Raw genomic sequence first — 21,889 nt, 5'->3', positions numbered from 1 at the left:
TTACAATGCAAGCGATGTACCGAAAGAAGGATGGACTATACATACATGAACAGGAATTTCAACACTGTGTGTGTGTGTGTGTGTGTGTGTGTGTGTGTGTGTGTGTGTGTGTGTGTGCGCGTGTGTGTGTGATAAAAAGTGGCAAAAGCAAATGATCTGAAACCAGCAACTCTCTCTGCCAGCAGAGGGAAGCAAACGCCTTGTTTAGGTCCAGCACCTCCTCCACCCAGCCAACAGCTCCACCACAGCTGAGAAGAAGCCAGCAAGGAGGCTTTGACTTTGCTGCTGCTGCTGCTGCTGCTGCTGCTCCCAACACAAGAGGCAATATTGAGGCTTCAAATCAGCAGCAGCAGCAGAGGAACTGGGCGACTGCATTAAAGCAAAGCGGTGGAGAGTCTGTGGGAGCTGAATCCTCTCCCTGGGAAAAAGTGTGTGGGTGTTCAAACATCCGCACCCCCAATGCGTGCAGCGCCCCTGGGAGTCCTGTCTGGGGCTGATGGAGGGTGGCCCGGGGGGCGGGGGGGATTTGCTGGGCTCGCCCGCCTGTGGTCGTTGTTGTTCAACTATTGTAAATTTAAATTATTATATAATAATAATAATTTAATAAAAATACTTGCCCACTTTCAGTCTTGTCTAATGAAATGACTGAATAGTTTGTCCTGCAAAATAAATGCCCCCAACATTTTCTCTCTCTCTCTCTCCATATATATATGTATATATATATGTATATATATATACACATATATATGTATACACGAAAACTTAGAATATCCAGTAAAAGTTGTTTTATTTTGGCAATTTAACATAAAAGATGAAAGCAACACATTTTATTGAGCCATTCCAGGCAAATTGACCTCTCAAGCAGTTCCTTGTTGTCACTTTGCTGATGAAGATTTTCAGCTTATTAAAACCACAAAGCCACAAACTCAGAACATTATTATAAGATTTGAGTTTGTTTTTTAAAAAAAAAATCTGCAAGACCTGATCAGCAAAATGCAAAGAAATAAAAACTTGAAATATATTGATTTGCATATTATTCCTTTATATAATATGTCACATTCACCTTTTAAGTTGAATTGCAGAAATACTGCAACCTTTACAGGATATTCTAATGTTCTGGCCAGTACTGTAAATGTTGTGTGGGTCACCGGGACCACACAATACTGCTGAAAAATGTAATTATTCTAAAAACAAAATATAACAGAGGAATTCACTGATTTACTATTTTTTATAAACTATAATTTTTCACAAGAGAAGTAAAAATCCAGTATGAAACTACTGCAGAGGCCGACCTGCAGATTTGATCTTGCTTTACTGTCCCACTGATATGAAGTGAACTTCAATGGTTAAAAAAAAAAAAACCCAAACAACCTCATGCGAAACGAAGCAGAAACCACAGGTGGAAGTCCATGCAGAGAGCAGATGCATTTTTTCAAGACGTATCATACACTTGGTTTAGTTGACACAACATTTTGCACTTTAGCAGCAGACAGAAGGCGTCAACTGTCAGAGGTTAAAGTGGATGAACAGGTGAGCCAGTGGGAGGTGGAGAAACTCCCACATCTGTGTATCTACTCAGTGGGCAGAGAGACTGCACGGTTCACATCTTCACTCGCCGTATGAAAGAGGATTAGTGCCACAAGAAGAGAAGAGAAAAATTATTAAGTTATATGGTTGTTGTTGTTGTTTTTTTTCCAAGTTTCCAACAAAATTTCAACTTCAAACTTGAAAGGGAAACTGAATATTTTTCTCTCTTCTCGTGGCCCAAATCCTGCTTCATACTCCGGAGTGTTTGGAAGCCACTGAGGACTCTTTGCAACACTCTGACATTGAGTGTTGGAAAGTGAAGCTCACTTCTCTTCTCTAACTGGATCTCACTGGACTGAAAAGAAAACAGAAAGTCTGGAGTTTCAATGGAGAACACGGCAACATTGAGCTCGTGTTTGGCTTTTGTAGTTTGTAGTTTAAAGTTGTTTGTTTTTATTAGGACACATTTTGTGTGTTAGCATTAAAGCAATGGATTAAAAAAAAAAAAAAAAAGAAAGAAGCAAAAGGTAAAAAAAAAATATCCACGATCCAGACCCAGGATGTCCATCTGGTCTCATTCACACCTGGGACTGTTAGCGCTATGCACTGATGTCGGATATCTTTCACATCTGCACACAGACACACTTTGCATTACCGCTTGGCACAGCTCACTCAAACACCTCCCAATATTTACAATAGAAAAAAAAAAAAAAAAAAAAAAAAAAAAAGAGAGAGAAGATTCGGCTAAATTCCAGACGAGAGCTTAAATATTCCCGACAAAATTGCTGTTGTTGAAATGAACGCAGCCAGTTGTGGGTGAGTGTTGAGTGCCAATCATTCAAACAGCAGTTTGCAGCAGGAGGGATTTTATCTTTGCATGAGCTCACACATTGGAATGTTCATTCACTCGTGCACGGGAACTCTATAAGACAAACTACCTCAGCTAACTACCGTATGTGCAATAAACCGGGACAAATGTGCAAAAAGTACAGTTGTGTCTTTTTTTTTTTTTTTTTTTCTTTTCCTGTGATGCAAATGCAAAATACTTTATACTAGTGCATTAGTACATCACTGCAATCTCTCCTTTATATGTATATAGGTTCCTGTATATGTATATTTATATTTGTACATTTGGAACGTTTTTACCTTTCTTATATATTTTTTATTAATCTCTTATATTTTTATTAAATATTTCTTCTCTTTTTTTACTAGAAGACTGCTGACTCGGAGTTCCCCGCACAAGAGTTCCAATGTGCCTGGAATGTCTGTTTGATGCACAAAGGGCAAATCAAGAAACTTTGACTATAAAAGTCATTTCAATACTTTGTTAAAAAATGTGATTAATATTCTGATTAAATGGTAAACACTGTTCATCATGTATAGATTTCTTGGTTGGGTCATATCTTTTTTTTTATTAATTGTACACATACAGGTACCACCCGAGAAATGAGAATATCCAGTAAAAGTTGTTTTATTTTAGCAATTTAACATAAAAGATGAAAGCAACTCATTTTATTGAGCCGTTCCACGCAAACTGACCTCTCAAGCAGTTCCTTGTTGTCACTTTGCTGATTAAGATTTTCAGCTTATTAAAACCACAAAGCCACAAACTCAGAACATTATTATAAAATGTGAGGATTTTTTTTTTAAGCTGCAAGGCCTGATCAGCAAAATGCAAAGAAATAAAAACTTGAAATATATTGATTTGCATATTATTCCTTTATATAATATGTCACATTCACCTTTTAAGTTGACTTGCAGAAATACAGCAACTTCTTCAGGAGATTCTAATGTTCTGGGAAGTACCTGTAGATCACATTGAACTGATCCAATTTAACAAAATACGAGTTGTTAATACACATACTATAAAAGTAATGATTGTATAATTAATAAACTTTTATTCCACTTTGATGACACTATATGGAAACCCAGACCAGACTAAAAAATAAAAGTGTGTTCTCGATCTCACCGTGTAGTTTTGTTGTTGTTGTCAGGGTTCGACTCACTCTGAATCTGACAGAACAGCTGATTGAAAGAAACACTGGTGGACGGTGGCAGTGAGTCAACTCCAAGATTCTTGACATTGTTGAAAGCAGGTCAGAGGACGAGCAGGAGACCCCCCCCTACCCCCCCCACCCCCCGCCCCTCCACGCAGAGCCACACCTGGATTCAATCAGCGCATTCCAGTCGTCAGCCGGCTCACTTTCTGCCCCAGAGCCACTGAACACCGCCGTGGTGGAGTCCATCCCATAATAACAGGGACTCTCTGGAGAACACATGCGTGTTGGAGTCGCATGATCGCCGTCGTCACTCACAAACACAAACAATCAGAGGTCGAGATGACCGACAGGCCCGCTGTGACTCTGAATCACCCATCAAGTGAACAACAGCGAGTCGTTCACATGGACCAGGGTGACTTGCACCAGTAGAGCCACCACAGCTGGACAAGCAGCGCCCACATTTCCTCTGGATTCAAGCTCTCAATAAAGAATTAGACAATCGGACAATTGGACTTTTCAAATTCACATTTCTTTATAAATGCCCCCCACCCCCCCAAAAAATAAAATAATAATATATATATAAAAAAAGTTTTTAACGTTTTGGGTGTAATTCACAGTTGATCACTGACATCTTACATTTTATAAACACACATCAAAAATAAAACAGATTGTAACTTCAATTGTTTTAACGAAGAACTGCCCATTTTCACTTTAGTCAATAATGATGATAATAATAATAATAATAATATTGATAATAATAATACTATCAGATCACTTGTGCAGTTTCTTGTGTCCTATTTACATTTTCAGCTATTTACAGATGCACCAGTGTGACAGTGATCTCTCCCATTGTGTTGTGATTTATTCACTGTGTGCTAAGTGCAGCAGTCGCTGTGTCTGTGGTGTACTAATGAATAATGAGCCATCATTGTTAAAGTTGAAGCCATGGTCATGAATTCAATTCTTCATCTGCACTTTAATCTCTTCAACAACAAAACAAAACAAAAAAAAAAACCTTACATGTTTTAAACAAGTAGAAATACACAAGAGCCGTATGTACAGAATGGTTTTGGCTTTGTTGAACCACTCAACCCTCACACTGAACACTTCAAATAATACATTTCCCAGCAATACATTGTGTCTCCAGACTTCAATGCAGCGTCTCTATTGAGAAGTCACACCAACCGTTCTGCACAGTAATTAGAATTTTTTTTTGTTTGTTTGGTTTTTTTTTTTGGAAAAACTTTTTGCCTTTGCTTGAAAGCACATTGGACCCTCAGTTCTTGTTTCTCAAAGCCCCTTGCAGGATCTGACTGCAAATGTAAAACTGTACAATGATTTAAAAAAAAAAAAAAAAATAGAAAAAAAAAATAAGAGTCCACATTTGAACTGGCATTTTGAGAAACGCAATGTCAAAATGTCTTTTTTTTTTTTTTTATGTATGATGATCATTATAAATAAAAGTACTAGTGCAAATTGTAAAGAAATGTCTCCTTGTGCCGTGTGATCAGTGTATGAAACATTGAAGTAGTTGCACCACATAATGATTCAATTTCAAAAGTCTGTGAGTCTTCAGTGTCTCTTCACACAGTATTTATTGGTCCACACTGAACAAAATCCAAGAAATCTGAGACTTCATGTGACCATGAAAGAAATCTTTAGCCCAGGCTTCCAGGTCCATTCTTTTTTTTCTTTTCTTTTCTTTTTTTTCTCTCTCTCAAGCAAAGTATTTCAACGTCACTTCCCTTTGTTAAACGTGGGTCTTGGCCCCTCCTCCTGAGAGATTGGAGGCTCCTTGTTTATCATGAGCCCCAGAAATCCAATGGTAGCAGTTAGTGGCCTCCTTGCTCCGCGGGTGCACAGCACAACGTGTGCAGAAGGTGATGGCTAATACAACCATCACCACGATAAAGATGCAGATGGGTACCAGGATACCCACAAGGAGCCAAGTGCTGGTCTGGTGTGGTCCCCTGTTCTGGACAGAATCAACATCGTCTCCACCGTCTCCAGCCTTGCTGGCCGGCGGGGAGGCAGTGGGCTGCGTGCTTGCAGCTTCTGCTTGGGATTTGGTGGAGCCTAAGAAATCACTTTCCTGCTCTTCTGGGATGGGAGAGTTTTCCCAATAGGAGTATTGGTTTTTCCCTCCATCACTGTCAGTGTAGTCTACTGGCGTGCTGCGGTCTGGATCCACTGCTCCCTGGTTGGTTGTGGTTAGCTTTGCCAACCAATTCCAAGCTCCCCCTGACATTGTAGAGGTGAAGAGTGGCGGGGTGGATGCTGTTGTCTCTTCTTCATCAACTTCATACCAGTATGGAGTGGTACTAGATTCCATGTTGCTGGAAGGTGTTGTGTAGATGGTGTTAGTCCAAGCTTCCTGCTCAGACTGAGGTCTTTGCTCCCATTCTAAGCCGTCAACCTCGCTGCTTTCGTCGCTGTTATCCGTTTCCCTCTCTGGCCTCTGAGTCGCTGGATCAGGGGAAACATCGTCTTGGTTGGCACTGGTAACCCAGATAACATCAGAACCTAAAACACTTGGCTGGTCAGTCAGCCAGTCAAGATGCTGCTCTCCTTCCGGAGCCCAGTCAGTTTGAGTCCATTCATAATTGTCTGAGTGCCACGCAGGTCCGGGCTGATGGGTGACCCAGGGATATGGTGGGGTGACAGCTGACTGATCATCAACTTCCCCCGTCTTGCGGCACGAGTACAGATCAGACCTGAGCTCATAACCTTCCTCACAGTAGCAATCGTACCCACCCACGGAATTCACGCACATGTGCTGACAGGTGCCAGATTCCTGGCACTCGTCAATGTCCTGGCATCGACTGGTGTCCTCGAGCGCTGGTAAGAATCCCAGATAGCAGTGACAGACGTGAGAACCCGGAGTGTTCTCGCAGACGTGTTCGCAAGGGTTGTCCAAACATTCGTCTACGTCCTCACAAACGCCTTCGGCCTCCATATTGAAACCATCGCCACACTGACATTGGAAAGCCCCGGGGGTATTGACGCAGAGCTGCTCACAGGGACTCTGGAGACATTCGTCCACGTCCAGACAGCTGCGCCCGTCCGACGCGAGCATGTACCCCTCAGGGCAGGCACAACGGTAGTCATCCAGCAAGGGCACGCATTCAAACTCGCAGCGACTTTCTTGGCAGCCATCAAACAGTTCACAGCTCAGGCCGTTTTCCCCCAGCTGATAACCCTGAGCGCACTCACAGTAAAAATGAGCACCACCCAGCCTGCAGAAATGCTCACATCCCCCATTGTCTTTGTCACACTGGTTGTACACGAAGGAGTTGGGGCAGAGTGGAGAACCTCTCGACCATCCGACTGAACCGTCATCTTTCACCGTGCATGAAACGGACTGCGCCTCAGTGTTTGAAGAGCAGGGGACAGAGGCCTCAGATCCAAAAGGAACATGGGTAAGGAGACTGCTTACTTGGCCAAATGGTGTCTTGTAGAGGATATGACCTGTACCCTCATTCCACAAGGCAGCACACATTCCTTTGTAGGCAAAATGACAAATGTAACCCTCGACGGTGACGGAGCAGGACCGATCAAGCCATTTGAAGTTGTCTTTCCTCTCCTGAGTGCTGTAGGTCAGGACTACACAGCGGGGGGTCGAACATGAACTGGAGGACTCTCCCTCTTCTTGCCAGTTGGTATACTCTGTGTCCTGGTCGCCAGTAGTCCAGGAGAAACCCCGCAGCGGATGTGCGGCAGTGCACTGGCGAGGCTGGCGCTGTAGGCCAATCCACATCAAGACATCTGTGCGCGAGTTGGGCAAATTCGAATGGGAAAAAAGATTGGCAACAGCATCGGCATCCTTCTCGTGTTTGGTGATGGCCAGGTTCCCACCCTTTTCCCTGCAGGCCCTCCATGAGTTGAGGAAGGTCTTTTGCTGAAAGTATGCCACAAAACAACCGTCTTCATCGCACCGTGCATTCCTTTCTGTTAGGTGCTGGCAAAAAATTGTGGATACTCCAAAAAGCAAAGCCAACAGAGAAGTGAAAAGAATAGCAGTGGCACTGTTCACAAGGGAGCCCATTCTTCTCCAAACTAAAATATATCAATCCAGTTTTCTCTGATTCGTTTCTTCCCGGCCTTTGGAAGATTCTTCTCTCTGGACCGGCTATTGTTCTGTTGTTCTGTTTGAAAACGTTCCCTCCATTTGAGCCTGAACGTTTTGCCTATGTTCTCACCCCTGCAGAATCTGATCTGCACTGAGGCTGAGAGCAGACAGATTGTTCCAAGATTACAGAAAACAGACTAAGAGGGAGGGCGCAAAAGACTTGGGGGTGGGTGAGGTGGGGCGGGGGTTATTACAAGCAGGAGGGTGGGGTAAAGACGCGGGAGTCGAAGCAAAGTGCTGTATGTTTTTGAAGGGGGTTGGGGATCTGTGGGGAGGTGGGGCATTCTTTTTAGTCATATGGTTTTCATAAACCTTTCACATAGAGATAGCTTGCTTGTTGGCAGCCTCCCACAAAGACGTGTGCGCACACACACACACACACACACACACACACACACACACACACACACACACACACACACACACACACACACACACACGTCTTCGGACTCTTTTCCCATCTTCTGTTCACTTTGGAACTAGGATTCTTTTCTTTTCAAACACTCCCACCTCCCAGAGTTCAATACAGTCAACATTACGTCTGGTTACTTCTACATGCATACCTGAGGGCAACAGACAATCACTATCAAGTCAGTGCACACATATTTCTGTGATTTTGTGGTTTGAGAGTCTTTGACAATAACTCTGTTCAGGGGTGATATTGTGTCGTTCCATTGCACACTTGGTTGGAGTTGTTCCTCTTACAACACGGCCTTTGGCTAAAATGAGACAACGCTGCACAAAAAGACTCCAACCTAGATTAAGGACAACAATGCAATTGTCAATTCTTCAATAACTCCATGATTGAGATGGGGAAGCAGGGAAAGTGGGCCTCTCGCTTACTATGAAAATAAAGTCAGCCAAGTGAATTGGAGACTTATGTTTTCTTCATGGGGGTGCAGCGGGGACCTGGGTGGGTGTGTGTGTGTGTGTGTGTGCGTGAGACAGAGAGTGAGAGAGGGGAGGTTAAAGAATGAGTCATGAGGAGAAGGGGGCAGTAGTCGCAGCAGCTTTGCGAGTGCAATAACTGTGTTTGGAGGCCTTTCTGTTGAGGAAGACGTTACGCTGAACAGTGTTGATGACACAAAAGTCCAGGTTTTCAGCAAGAACGGCCACTGTGGCCTGCCAGCCATAAGACACACACACACACACACACACAACGCTGAAAGTCTCTCAGGTTTTCTTATCTATTATATGCACCGCAGCTCTGTAGTTCCCCTTCCCTCCCCCCCCCTCTCCCGCTGAGCTCACACAGTTCTTCTGTTTTGGGGTACATTGGTTCCTCTGGTGCATGAGATTCCAGAATGGCAATGTAGATTAGATTAATTTGACTAAAACCAAAATGATGCAACGTGGGGAGCAGTAAGTGGGTAAACGTCACTTGGAAATTCATAATGACCGCCTGGTACTTTGAGCTTAACTGAGGCCAGATGTTTGGTGAAATCTTGCACACTTTGTTTGAGTAAATCAGGCCTACGGTTGTCTGCTGATGATATGTGCTCAGTCTCGGATGTTGAGAGAAATGTGGGGGATAATGGAGATGAAGGCAGTCGGAAGAAACGATACAATTTACTGCTGCTTCCAAATAGAGTCAGTGCTTCTTTCATAATAAACGTGGTCAGACTCCGCTGCACTAACAATTAGTTCTCTGGGGTCTTTCAGGCCACCGTACCTTCGCCAACTAACATCGCTAATTGCCTCAACTACACCAGCTACTTGTCTCCTTGACCCCATGATGAAGGCTCACCCAAACCCTCATCCTAAAAGTGGGCACTTTGGCACTGTGGTCCCTGCTTTTTGGTTTTTGGTTGAATCTGTTTGTCGGTAAGCCGCCTGTCTTCTGTCTGTTTATCGTACATCATTGTCAGTTGTGTTGCAGTCAGCTGGGAAATGACTCTGTTGAAAATGAAAGCTACGATTCAGACTTCAGTTTGATCTGTGACGCTGCTGTTGTCTGTTGTAAGTTGCTTAAGACATACGGATCATATTTTATATCACCTGAGGTTTCCTAGGACCTAGAGTTGAAACCAGCTGTGCTCAAGCGTCGCCTTCAGAAGGGTTTGGTCAATGACAGAGCAATTTCTAACCTTCTTGAACGACGGATTCTCTGTTGGTACTTTGGCAATAAAATGTAGTGGAAGCATCGTCTCTGAGTTGTGCATTGGGGTTCACGTCCATGCTGAACAGCGACAAGCTCATTTGGAGCCAATCACGGCCAAGCGCACTCAATTGAACGGAATCGAAATCGAATCCCAAGCGTTTACAGCAACTACAACACAAAGTATAAGACGACGCTCGACAAGACTGAAGTTAATTTAGGAAATATAGAGGAATTTGTATGTATGTATATGTATGTATGTATATATATATATACATACATATGTATATATATACACATACATGTACATGTGTTTGAGTGTGTGTGCTCACTGAACAAGCAGAACTGTCTGAAAAGATAAGACAGCGTGTTAGCCAACCAACATACTGTATGTACTCTTTGAAGTGTTACTACTCTGCTCCATTGAGCTGACAACAGATAGCAACTCTATCTATTGTGGAGCTCCACATATAGCAACAGCAATACTGTGCTGAGGGGTGACACAGGGAATGTGTTGTTGGACACTATGCACAGCACACGATCTGCTGCTTTCACTTGGACTTCACCCCCATGACCCCACCATCACTTGGCTGGAGGGGTCTTCACAAGTGAGCCAGTCCCACACACACACACACACACACACACACACACACACACACACACACACACACACACACACACACACACACACACACACACACACACACTTTGGACCGTGTTGGGGAGAAGCCACACAGACTCAGGGAGAAGATGCAAACTACCACACAGGAGGGCCCCTGGAGACCCCGGGGGGGCGGGGGGGAGAATCAAACCCACAACCTTCCTGCAGTGAGGCGACAGCGCTAAGCTAACCACTGCTACAATCCAAAAACCATCAAAGATGTGTTGTTTGTTAAAATACATTCCACATTGTGTTTATGTGAATGGAATGCAGAAGGGGGTGGGGTGGGGGGGCTGCTGAAGGGTGGGTATGGTGGGGGTTGGGGGGGAGGGGGAGGATTTATGCTGCTCTCCTTGAAGACGTGACTTACTGCAAGACTTGAACTCTGCAGGGGAAAAGTATTGAAATCTAGCGGATTCCTCCGATGTGCTTCGCTGCTTCTGGACGGATGGAAAACATATCAGAGAGTCCAGCCATGAATTTATTAGAGCGGTGCATTCCACCACCACAGCAGCGGGACAGAGAGGAGCTGCACACTGGGGGTAAAGTTACAGGCTTCAGGTGCTGCTACTCTTTTTCTTTTGAAGCCGTCGTCATAATAAACAGTAGCAGTTTACCGTCAATCCTGCGATGTATGTGGCGTATAAAGAGCATTGAAATGTGGCGAGCCAGCGGCGCCAAGGTGCAACCAAGGGCAGCGTGCGGTGCAAGAGAGTAAAAAACAAGCACAAAAAAAGAGAAGAAAACTACGCCAGGGTCGCGCAAATAAAGAACGAGAATGCACAGAAAGGCGAGAAAGTGAGAGAGAAGTGAGTGAAAGAATGCAAGGCACAGTTCAGTCAGTGTGACCTTCTGACCTCTTGGATTCAGGAGAAAAGATCTGCTGCTTTCACTTGTACTTCACCCCCCATGACCCACCATCACTTAGCTGGAGTGGTCTTCACAAGTGACCAGTCCCACAAGACCAGACAGAGTGTGTGTGTGTGTGTGTGTGTGTGGTGTGTGCAACCACAAGGACTCACACTCAAGACTCAAACAAGGCCAAAAGTAACAGCAGACTGTACTCAAATCATTTCTCATTTGAATTTCACACACACACACACACACACACAGACACAGGGAGCAAAAAGAAACCCACAAAGAATTTACCTCCACTGACAGAGAGAGGGGGGGCGGGGCTGATGAGGTGGTTACTGTCTCTTTGTCTCTTCACCATCCTATCATTTACAGCGGCATTTCTCAACTGGTGGGTCGCTACTGAAAAGTGGGGTGCAGAGCTGTTGTTGTTGCTCACTCACTGGTTCTTCACATCGTTGGTCCTCGGCCGCGACTCGGGCAGCTCGTGACTGCAGTTGGCTGACGACGACCAGAGACGTGCTGAGCTGCTGGAGGTCACGGGTGTCGTGGTGGGAGGTCAAAGGGCACCATGCTGACAGCGCAGAGCGATGGTGAAGGTTCTCAGCCAGACGTCCTGGATGCTCTCCGACTAGAAGAAGCAAATCATGGATAGCAGAAGAAGAAGAAGAAGAAGGAGGAGGAAGAAGGAAGAAGAAGAAGAATGCCTTTATTAATCCCCACCATTTTTGCAGCGTTTACAAGGAGAGAATTTATTTATTTATTTTTAAAGCCGAGCGTGTTAAGAAAAGCATTTGAAAAAAATAAAATAAATTACACTAAGCCGTCTCCAAAAATATCCGCATGTACGCGGAAACGCTGGAAAGCACTTCCGCCAGCGCCATGAGGCGCTAAGTAGCAGCTCGCTAGCATAGCACTGCCAAGACACACACACACAAAAAAAAAGACGGTGTGGAAAGATGGCAAAGTTGAACTTCTGCTTCGAGTTACTTACTTACTGTCTCCGCCATCTTTACGTCGCATCCACAAAGTTTTTTTTTTTTTTTTTTGCGCTGATATTCAGGCGCAAAAACGCCCGGAAATGCGTCACCTGATGAGTCGCACGATGCCGCATTGTACGACCGAGATCGTCTGATTTTGTAACGTTGGCGCAAACGTCAATCACCGGACGTTTGATTTCCAACGGAATACTTTATTATTTTTATATTGCTGTGTCAAATAGCACGATGTGCATTGGCTTTCTCCCCAAACTCACGCCAAGAAAGAAAGAGACCGTTGCAAAAAAAAAAATCCCCACAGCCTCAGGTCTCCGTCACCCTCAGAAAGAGGCAGTACCGCCCCCTGGCTGCAGGTGAATGTTATTTAATGGCAGATTGGGCAAGGCGGCGCTTTTTGATAGTGAAGGCTGCCGTTCAAACACGAGCATAAAGGCACTAAAAATAAAAATAAAAACAAAACAAACGTTATATGTAAGGCCCAGTTGGTTCTTTTTCTCTGGTTGTACAAAGTGCTTTGAGACGTTTTTGGATGTGATTTTGGGCTGAATAAATAAAAGTTGATTGATTGATTGATTGATTGATTGATTGATTGATTTTATGGCATTTTAAATATCAAGAAGGGTTTTGTGGCTCCCATCGTGTTCTTTTCTGGGGCAAACAGGTCCAAATGTCTCTTTCAGTGGGAAAGGTTGCCAACCCCTGGTATATAGTATACACTATATGCACATTATGTACATGTAACGGGTTAATATTTGTTTTTATGTAATTCCACCAAAATTGGGTTTGTTTGTTGTTGTGTTTTAATGCAGTCACTGAAAAAAAAAAAAAAAAACAGGGTTATAGTTTCACGTTATAACGTGAAAATAACGTAAATACGTGAAACCATCACGTTATAACGTAAACATTTTCGCGTCATAACGTAAAAATGTTTCACGTAAAAACATGAAAATTTATCACGTAAAAACGTGAAAGTATCGCGTTATGATGTGATACTGAGCCCTGTTTTGTGTGTGTGTGTGTGTGTGTGTGTGTGTGTGTGTGTGTGTGTGTTGAGGGGGAGGGGCCGACGTGGTCGTCGCACCTGCGTGTCCCGGTCAGAACTGACTGAGCGTGTCTGCTGGGGAGATGTGAGGAAGTTGGCTGGCGTTAGAAGCGAGGTGATTGCTACACGGGGCCAACTGTGTTTGTGTTGAGATGTTGCTGGGAGTTCTCCCCATGTTTTAATTCCACTGAGTGTCGACAGCCTTCTCCTGTACACACCACTTCACGACAACAACAAAAAAAAGTGACAAAGCCTTCAGCCAGAGTTCCTGATTTATTTCCGCACAACACGACGCAGAGACCTACAGGGAGGGAATCTACACGGGTTGCACACACATCTCACCATGTGTTTCAAAAGGGTTTTTTTTTTTGTTTTAACAAAGAAAGAGTTTGATTGCACCTGTAGTGAAAATGCTGTGGATGTGATGCACTTCGAGGTGGTCCGCCACAGTCCCTCCGCCCCCCCCCCCCCTACAGCGATTGTGTGGACCTGCAGTGGAACGTTGACCCTGGGAGGGCCACCGCAGATACCTTGCAGAAAGGCTGCCGGTGCTAAATGCTTGGAAGAAGACACATGTTGCAGTCTGCTGTTCCAAAGTGTTTCAAAAAAGCTAAAAAAATAAAAATAAAATAAATTACACATTATCGTCACTAATGGTCTTTAAAACATCTTTAAGAGTGTGTGTCCAATATTAATTGTGTGTACAGTACAAAAAAATGGTGTTACAAGGTGGCAGCTAACTAGGAGCAAGGGGAGGAAACAAAAAATGACTTTTATTATACTGCCAGTTTACACTTTTAACAATGTAGTTATGGGACGTATATTGAGCTTTTACCATGATAATAATAATAAAAATAAAAAAAAAACATTAAATGGGCCAAATTTTACACACTGGACCTTCAATGAGTCTTGCTGGAAGATGGTGGAAGAGACGAAGATCAGGGCGACAATGTGACCAAACCCTCCAGTCACTGGAGGCACCGAGGCTAAACGCTGCTGAGGTGGTTCAGTTCAGGTGAGGCAGGTCAGTCGAAGACGGGCCAGTCGCCCAGCAACAGGAAGTCAGTCTGGGAATGAAATGCTGGAAAAGCTGGAGGTGGAGCAGATGGAAAACTACTGAGGAGCGACTCCACTAGGTTCAGTTCCTGTGACAGTTGCCTGATATGATTTCACTCCATTACATATGGATGGAGGCCAGAGTGCATAAGAACTCTTCAATGCAGGTTACTGTCTTCACGAGTAGGTACGTTTGACCTTAATATTAACCCTGCAATATTAACCCTGCAATATTAACCCTGCAACTATTTTCTGTGGCGAGAAAACAGGCTGAGCCTTTATCACACACAGCATGGAGAAAGTCCTTAAAAGGATTAAAGAGAGAGAGAGAGAGAGAGAGAGAGAGAGAGAGAGAGAGAGGGAGAGAGAGAGCAGTTACATTTGTGGTAATACAAACATTAGTTCAATTTAGTTCAAGTGAAAGTATTCCAAATATATTTTGTCGTTGTTCATGTTTATAAGAATAAAAATGAGTTTGGCGTTTTTAGGGAAGAGCAGATTGGTTTTGGCAGAGCAGCGAAAGAGGAAAGAAGGACAGGAATGTCAGAGTGTGTTTCTCATCAAGGAACCTCCTCCCCCAGATAGCAGTGGGGGGGGGGGGGGGGGGGTAGGCCTTGGAAGGTCTCTATCAGGAGGATTTTTTTTCCCTTATCGGGAAGTCGCCACTCTAATTTAAATAACCTGTCTGCTATCACGTGAGTCAATAAATCACTGAAAGCGAATGAAATGAAAGTGAAAAGTGGAACTGCCCACAAAGCCGAGACCCAATCAAAACCCACTTGTGACCCAGTTTTGGGTTGTGACCCACCACTTGAGAAACACTGGGGGCCACTACTGGGGTCGCGGATCAAAAGAAGTTGAGGACTGACTGTAGTCCTACTGAAGAAGCTCCAGCAGTGGCTGACCCGAGCCCACCCCAGGATGAGGGCGCTGCCTCCTCCTCACAGACTGTGGGAATGTGGGAGACCTCAACCCAACACTTGATGGATCAGCTTGGCTCACCAAAACCAGAAGAATGGCCGCTCACGGCCAAAGCGGGACCGACGGCGCCGATTAACGCTGAATTTATTTCACAGCTACGATTAATTTCTGAAACTTGAGCCGAGACAACAAATCCTCACGTGTGAATGTGAAGCTTTGCCTGCGCGTCATTGTCACGTAATGTTGTGAATAAACGCCGGTGTTTCGCCTCGGCAAGGTCGTTCGCCCATCGCTGAACTTGTTGTGATGTTGATAAGTCTTATCGCACAAATTCCCACAGCCCAACTGCCCCGCTGGGGATAGAACCAGCTCTCCACTAGCATTTACATTGAGCATTCCACAACTGAGAACCCCCCCCCACCCCCCCACCCCTCTCTCCCCAGAAGGACACACAGCATTAGCAGTGAAAGAGGAATGTTCAGACAGCTCAGCTCCACACAGCCCAGCGAAGCAGAGCAGCGCTACTGTTGGGGCTGCAGCCACTCGTGTGCTTTTTCTGTGTTTTTTCTGCAGCCGGGTGAACGGTGCTGCTGCGAGGCCGCGCCAGCAACACTGTGCACTGTGCACACACATGGAGTCAGCAAGTGTATCTGTCTTTGCTCCGGCCCACCTCAAGGCTGGCGGGCCAAATACAGGGGGATTCAAGGGGATCCGGAGGGGGACGGCGGGGGGGGGTTGGACTCCTCTGATTAAGCTGTGAGACCCCCTGAAAGCCTCAAAGCTTTCTCACGTTATGTATATACCTTTATATATATTTTTTAATACGGCTTTGTGTCAACGCATTTTTTTCCAGAGTGCGGTTTCAAAAAAAATCCCAAAACATGGAGTTGAATTGTTTTATATTTTTTATCGTCACTTTTATCATTATCGCAATAAATGCCAGAAATTATTGTGATAAAACTTTTAGTCCATATCGCCCATCCCTAGCCGTGAGTTTCTAATGTTTATATTTGTGAGCTCACTTCTTTAACACCTGGGCAGGGGGTGTGTGTGTGTCACTGTGGGGTGTAGCCACAGCGCTATCTAATGACATTCAGCTGTGCGCCTCGGATGGCTCGGTGTGGTGGGGTGAGCGTCGGAGGTCATTGTGATAAAGAATAAAGTAAATAAAAAAGAACCTCGAAGCCAGACTGGATTCATTTTTGCATGCGCGTCAACAATTACTCCTTCGTTGAAACCACCGCGGCTTATTTATTTATCGATCGCCAGTTAGCCGCAATACGTGCTTTTATTTTGTAAAAGTGTGTTGCTGGCTGCTGCGGAACCAGAAAAGAAAAGACTTTGTTCATATGGTAGAACATTAAAATAAAAGTGCACTACCCACTTCTTTTAAATTCATTATTGGATTTTGCGAATATATTGTGATTAATCGTGATTAATCAGGGAATTCATGCGATTAATTGCGATTAAACATTTTAATCGTTGCCCAGCCCTAACATATATATATATATATATATATATATATATATATATATATATATATATATATATATATATATATATATATATATATATATGTAGTCACTAATGGTGTTTAAGACGACTCTGTCTAATATTATGTGTCTAATATTCATTTTTTAAGAAAATGTTATTCCCACAAACTCTGATGCCAAATAGCTACAAAGTTGCTTCCATGAAATATTGCCAGGTTATTATGGGCCTCCTGCGTGTTAAGGAAATTTACATTGGTGGTATTTTGCACACTGCTGGCCAGCCGTGTGTTGTTGAGACCACTGAAGCAGAGACACAAGGTGGGACAGTGTGACGACAGACACGTTCTGAGGGTATGTATATATACTTTCAGACTTATTCCACTGACACTAAGTCAACAGGATGCAGGAATGAACAACTACTACTACTACTAATGTCCCTACTAGAAGGTAGGATGAACAAAGAGTGAGGAAAGCCTGAGTAGAGAGACTCACTGCTGGGACGTCTTGTTTATTTCCGGACCCCTCACCAGAATTCTCTGTGACTGTTTCATCACAACGGTGATGTAGAAAAAGCAAGCTTGTCTCTTCCTCATGCTGCTTATCTGAAAATGTTCCCATCCTCGCGTTCACAATGAGTCATGTTGCCATCTCGGGCAGATTGCTTCATTTCTTCCCATTCTTTCATTAGACTGCCGGTTGGGAATACCTCCAGCAGCTGCTGCAAATTCACGAGCTTGTACCTGCTGTGTTCCACATGGAGGCCGGCTGAGTTAGAGGAGAAGTTGTGTTCAGGAACGTCCTCTTTGAAAACAGCAAAAAAAAAAAAAAAAAAAAAATCTCCACGGTTGCTTGTTTTCAAGGCATTCTGTGTGTTTGGGTGCCGGTTCTGTGTGGTTCTGTGTGGTTTGGCAGTGCGATAGCATAGCAGCCAGTCTTTGATATTGCTGTGTTCTAAACCCTTTAAATGACCTTCGAAGCAGCTTTCAGGGAGGCCTGTTGCTGTTGTGGCTCACAGAGGCCTGTCAAAGCTTTTCAGTTGGGCCCTTCTGTTTAACTCAGCCTGTGGCTCCTCTTGCCAAAGGCTTTGACTTTCTCCAGATCAATGATTTGCTTCAAAGTGTCTCCAGCTTAGAAGCACCTCTTCGTTGTCTTGCCCCTTCGTCGCAGGAGTGAGCAGAACAAAGTACTACAAGGTGCACAAACTCTTTGAAAATGAGGCCCGTGTTTGAATTTACTTGAAACTAAACTGAAAAAATAAAGCAACCCTCAAAGACGCACTTTGAACGGCTCGGTGAAATGCAAAGGATTCCAGATAATCAGATTATGTTTGGTCACAGCTGCTGCTGCTGGGAGTCAGCGGGACATTTCTGTTGGCAAGAGTACTCAAATGTTTAGCAAATTTCAAATCCGATGCTACACAAACGCCACTAATGGGCCTTGGGCTGGGCCTGCCAACTGATCGCCACCTGGTGGTGAACTGGATCCGCAGGCAGAGGAGGAAACTGGCAGAGTGTATGGCGAGGGTCTGTTGGGAACGCCTGGTGGGGGCCGGCCTTCAGCTCGGCCTTCCAACTCCCACCTCTAGGAGAACTTCTCCCACATTGCGAATGAACCGTGGTCTTCACCTCTGTTTCAATTGGTCGTACTGTCTGACGGAGGCCATGGAGGAGGAGCCACTGCTCGGCCTTTAATCTTAAAGTTTTTATTTTTTGGTTTATATCCTGATCAAGCTTTTACTTTAACTTTTGTATCGGTGCTAACGGAGCTTAATGCCTGAGCAAACGTAAATGCTTGAAAGCTGATTATTGAATCTTTACATCGAAGAAATGAAAGCGCGGCGACTCCACAAAGTATTTCCGTCAGGAATGTTTTTATGGGGGAGGGGTGGGGGTGGTGGGGGTGGGTGGGGCTATGATGGACTATGACCATTAACAACTTCCTGACTCTGTTTACTCCTGGGACAAATCAAATTGGTAAAGATATGACGTGTTTATTACTGCCAGAAGGAGGAACAGATGCAGCAGAAATCCTCGCCTTGGACTCGGACTTTAGAGTCCACTGAGCGAGCAGGAGGTTTTCTTCAACTGAAGATAGATATTGCCCGGTGTTAGCAGCCTGGTAACACAAAAGCCTAAACATCACTGAGCTCAATAAATCTGCCAGTCTTTATGCCAACGTCCTTGTTGTGCAGTCAGCTCGTGTTTCGATCGGCTACGCTCTATTCTACACGTCACGTCACACGTCACGAGACACAGAGTCGTGACTCGGGAGTCGTCGGCTCCCCCTCCCCCCCCGCACGCATGAAGACTTTCAAACGGGTTTCAATATTTGCAGATATCTTTGTCGGCCCTTTATCCGAGGATTAGCGGGACTACCTGGCTCCTTCCACGCCTCCGACTGCAGGAGAGTCTGACAGGAGAATCATCTGGTGTTTGCCATCCGAGGTGGTGCAGGCTGGTTCAGTGGGAACTAAAGCAGCCGGATCATTTGAACGTGCGCAGGCCGCTCGAGTCTTTTCTTGTTGCTGTTGTGCACAGGAATCCTCTTCTCACGGTTTGATTCAGGTTTGTCAGAGAGTTTCGCAAACTACCTGTGGAACTTTTGAAATAGGCCATTTCCTCTGGACACAAACCATACCGTGAAGAAGCTGGATTCTTGTTGTTGTTGTTGTTGTTGTTGTTGTTGTTGTTGTTGTTGTTGTTGTTGTTGTTGTTGTTGCACCATGTGTGTAGTGTAGTGGTGCCATCAAACTACATCTGGCACTCGGGTTACAAAAAAAAGGACCAAATCGAGAAGAAAGAGTTATTTTAGAGAAAGGTTTACAATATGCAGATTGCACAGGCAGCATTTCTAGGACAGCAGCTTGCAGAGTGCTTTGGTCTGAACTACCGCCTCAGAAGTTGGCAATTTGCAGTCAGCTGTGGGAGAGCTGTCAGAGATGTTTACCACCCAAAAACCAAACCAGAAAACAGGGAGGCCTGCAAATGAAACGCCACTTCAAGTGGCCCAGCCTGGGGCTCTTCTTCGCCTCCCCTCCCCCTCCTCCTCCTCCTCCCATAATCACTTATTTCCAAGTAGTTTGTGGGAGGGAGAAACTAGAGACTGACTTGAGGCCTGTTGAATTGTGAACAGTGTGCAGTTGACACTGGCATGAAAGAAAAACACAAGAGGGAATCAACACAGAGGTCTTTTGGATGGCAACGCACAAATAACGTCGTTCTATTAGATTCCAGACCAATTCCCGTGGTTCGGTAATTACCGAGAGCATGACGCCAGCTTTCCATATTGCTTTTTGGTTGAACTCGTAGTTGCTACTATGGTAGTTACTATGAACTTACCATATCACAACAGATGGTTGTCCCTATGCCGGCCAGAATTCATTGGTTCTGTGACCAAATTTGACATTGGTGCCAAGTTGAATCTAACCCCCCCCCCCAGAGGTTCCCATACAGTGTTTGTGTTCATTGCTTCAAATACCTCGTGGCTCATGACTGCCTGCTCTAAAAGCATTCTCACGCTCCAACTGAGCCTTTCCCCAAAATACAACAGGAAGTGAGGGGTTGGACCAGGACAGGGGTCAAGCAGGAAGGGGGAGGGAACAGCTTGGAACACAAGAAGACTCATGCAAAGATGACGATGATGGCTTGGGGTTTTTATATATAGGACTTTTCAAGGTAATCAAAGTGCATCACATGGAAGCCATTATCCATTCACACACTGGTGGTGGTAAACTATTTGTAGCCGCAGCAGGAGCCGCAGCAGCAGCAGCAGCAGCAGCAGCAGCAGCAGCAGCAGCAGCAGCAGCAGCCCTGGGGCACAACGATGGAATCGGAACCAAGTGGCACCAAATGGCCTCTGATGACCACCGAGCGTTCATTCACAGCTGCGCCAGGCATTGTGGGTAAAGTGTCTGGGAGAAAGTGGGATTGAGCAACAGATCCTGAGCTGGAGCCCCCCCCCCTCCCAGCAGTACTTTACTGCTGCATGTTTACAATATGCACGCTGCTAAATTTTTAACTTGCGTATCTTTTCAACCCAGGAGTGAAACGTGAACCTTGAAGCTATTGGATACTTTACTATACTATACTATCACAATAATCTCTTCTCATGAGGTAGGAAATGTACCTGGACAGCCTCAGGGCCCTATTAATCCTTGCAGCTGCTGTCAAAACTGTACAAATGCAATTACTAGCCAGACAGAACGGCACATGTTGGACTGTGCTCACTGTACTACAGAACTTAGGCTCAAGGAAATCCATGGGAACTCTATGGGAGCCTGTAAAAAAGGGGCCTGACACAGCTAATGGCGGCCAAGGGGGCGAGGGGAGGGCCTGTTTATAGAATCTCGCCTCGGGCCCCAGCAGGGTCAGAAGTGGACCAGCACCGGAGAAAACAAACCAATCCTCTGAGGATCTCAGCATTCTGTCTGACGTGTGTGCGTATGTGTGAGGTTTGTGAACCACGTTGCCAAGACTCGGCCCGAGCCGAGGGCTCAACACAGGCTGGAGAAGATTGAAAACGAGAGGAAGTCTATTTAGTCAGAGCAGAGAGCGTTCAAACCTCCGGGATATTGATCTGCTCACTCCGCCTGAGCAAAATCCGACGCAAGAGAGAAAAAATAACTGCTGCTTTTCTGCTCTGTGGTGTTGCATCGACTTCAAGAGGTTTATTCATTTACTTATTTATTTTAAGTGAATGATTTGCTTTGCAAATTGACTCTGGATGTGTGAGTACCTTACGACCTCATTCTGTGGACTCTCCTGTGGTAAAATATCGGAGAGTACTGTACAGGATATTTGGCGAGACACGTACACCTAAAATAAATAATATTCCCAAATGACTTCTGTTCACCATGAGGACAACAACACAACAACTGATGCTTTATTTTCTCTCCCTTCTATAAGCACAACGCAGCAAACAAGCTTCAACTGCTGAGCTGCTTGTACATCTTCCCACGTGGAAACGTTGGAAGGACAATATTGTTTTTATAATTGCTTTGTGAACAGAGTTATTTCTGTCAGGCTACATGTGGCTGTAGGCAAAACACAGGGAGAACCTCTGATCCGGTAGACTGCTGGTTGGCCTTTCTATAGACATTAGCCAGACTAA

At 44.8% G+C, this 21,889-nt stretch overlaps 1 protein-coding gene and 1 long non-coding RNA gene across 2 annotated transcripts in view; one reads left to right on the top strand and one right to left on the bottom strand.

Annotated features, from left to right (window-relative positions):
• The window catches only part of LOC142897851 (uncharacterized), a 71,509-nt gene that overhangs the window by 48,344 nt on the left and 1,276 nt on the right, over nt 1–21,889 (top strand). The gene's annotated exons all lie outside the window — the stretch shown is intronic.
• Nucleotides 4,874–7,770, bottom strand: cd248a (CD248 molecule, endosialin a). The gene has a single exon (XM_076040503.1). The coding sequence runs from the start codon at nt 7,570–7,572 to the stop codon at nt 5,278–5,280; it is 2,295 nt and encodes a 764-aa protein (XP_075896618.1). The 5' UTR covers nt 7,573–7,770; the 3' UTR covers nt 4,874–5,277.

This window comes from Nelusetta ayraudi, unplaced genomic scaffold (assembly GCF_046127955.1).
Source record: "Nelusetta ayraudi isolate G7.1 ecotype Tasmania unplaced genomic scaffold, CSIRO-AGI_Nayr_v1 ptg000061l, whole genome shotgun sequence".
Classification (NCBI taxonomy): Eukaryota; Metazoa; Chordata; class Actinopteri; order Tetraodontiformes; family Monacanthidae; genus Nelusetta; species Nelusetta ayraudi.
This window is presented reverse-complemented; position numbering and strand designations above follow the sequence as displayed.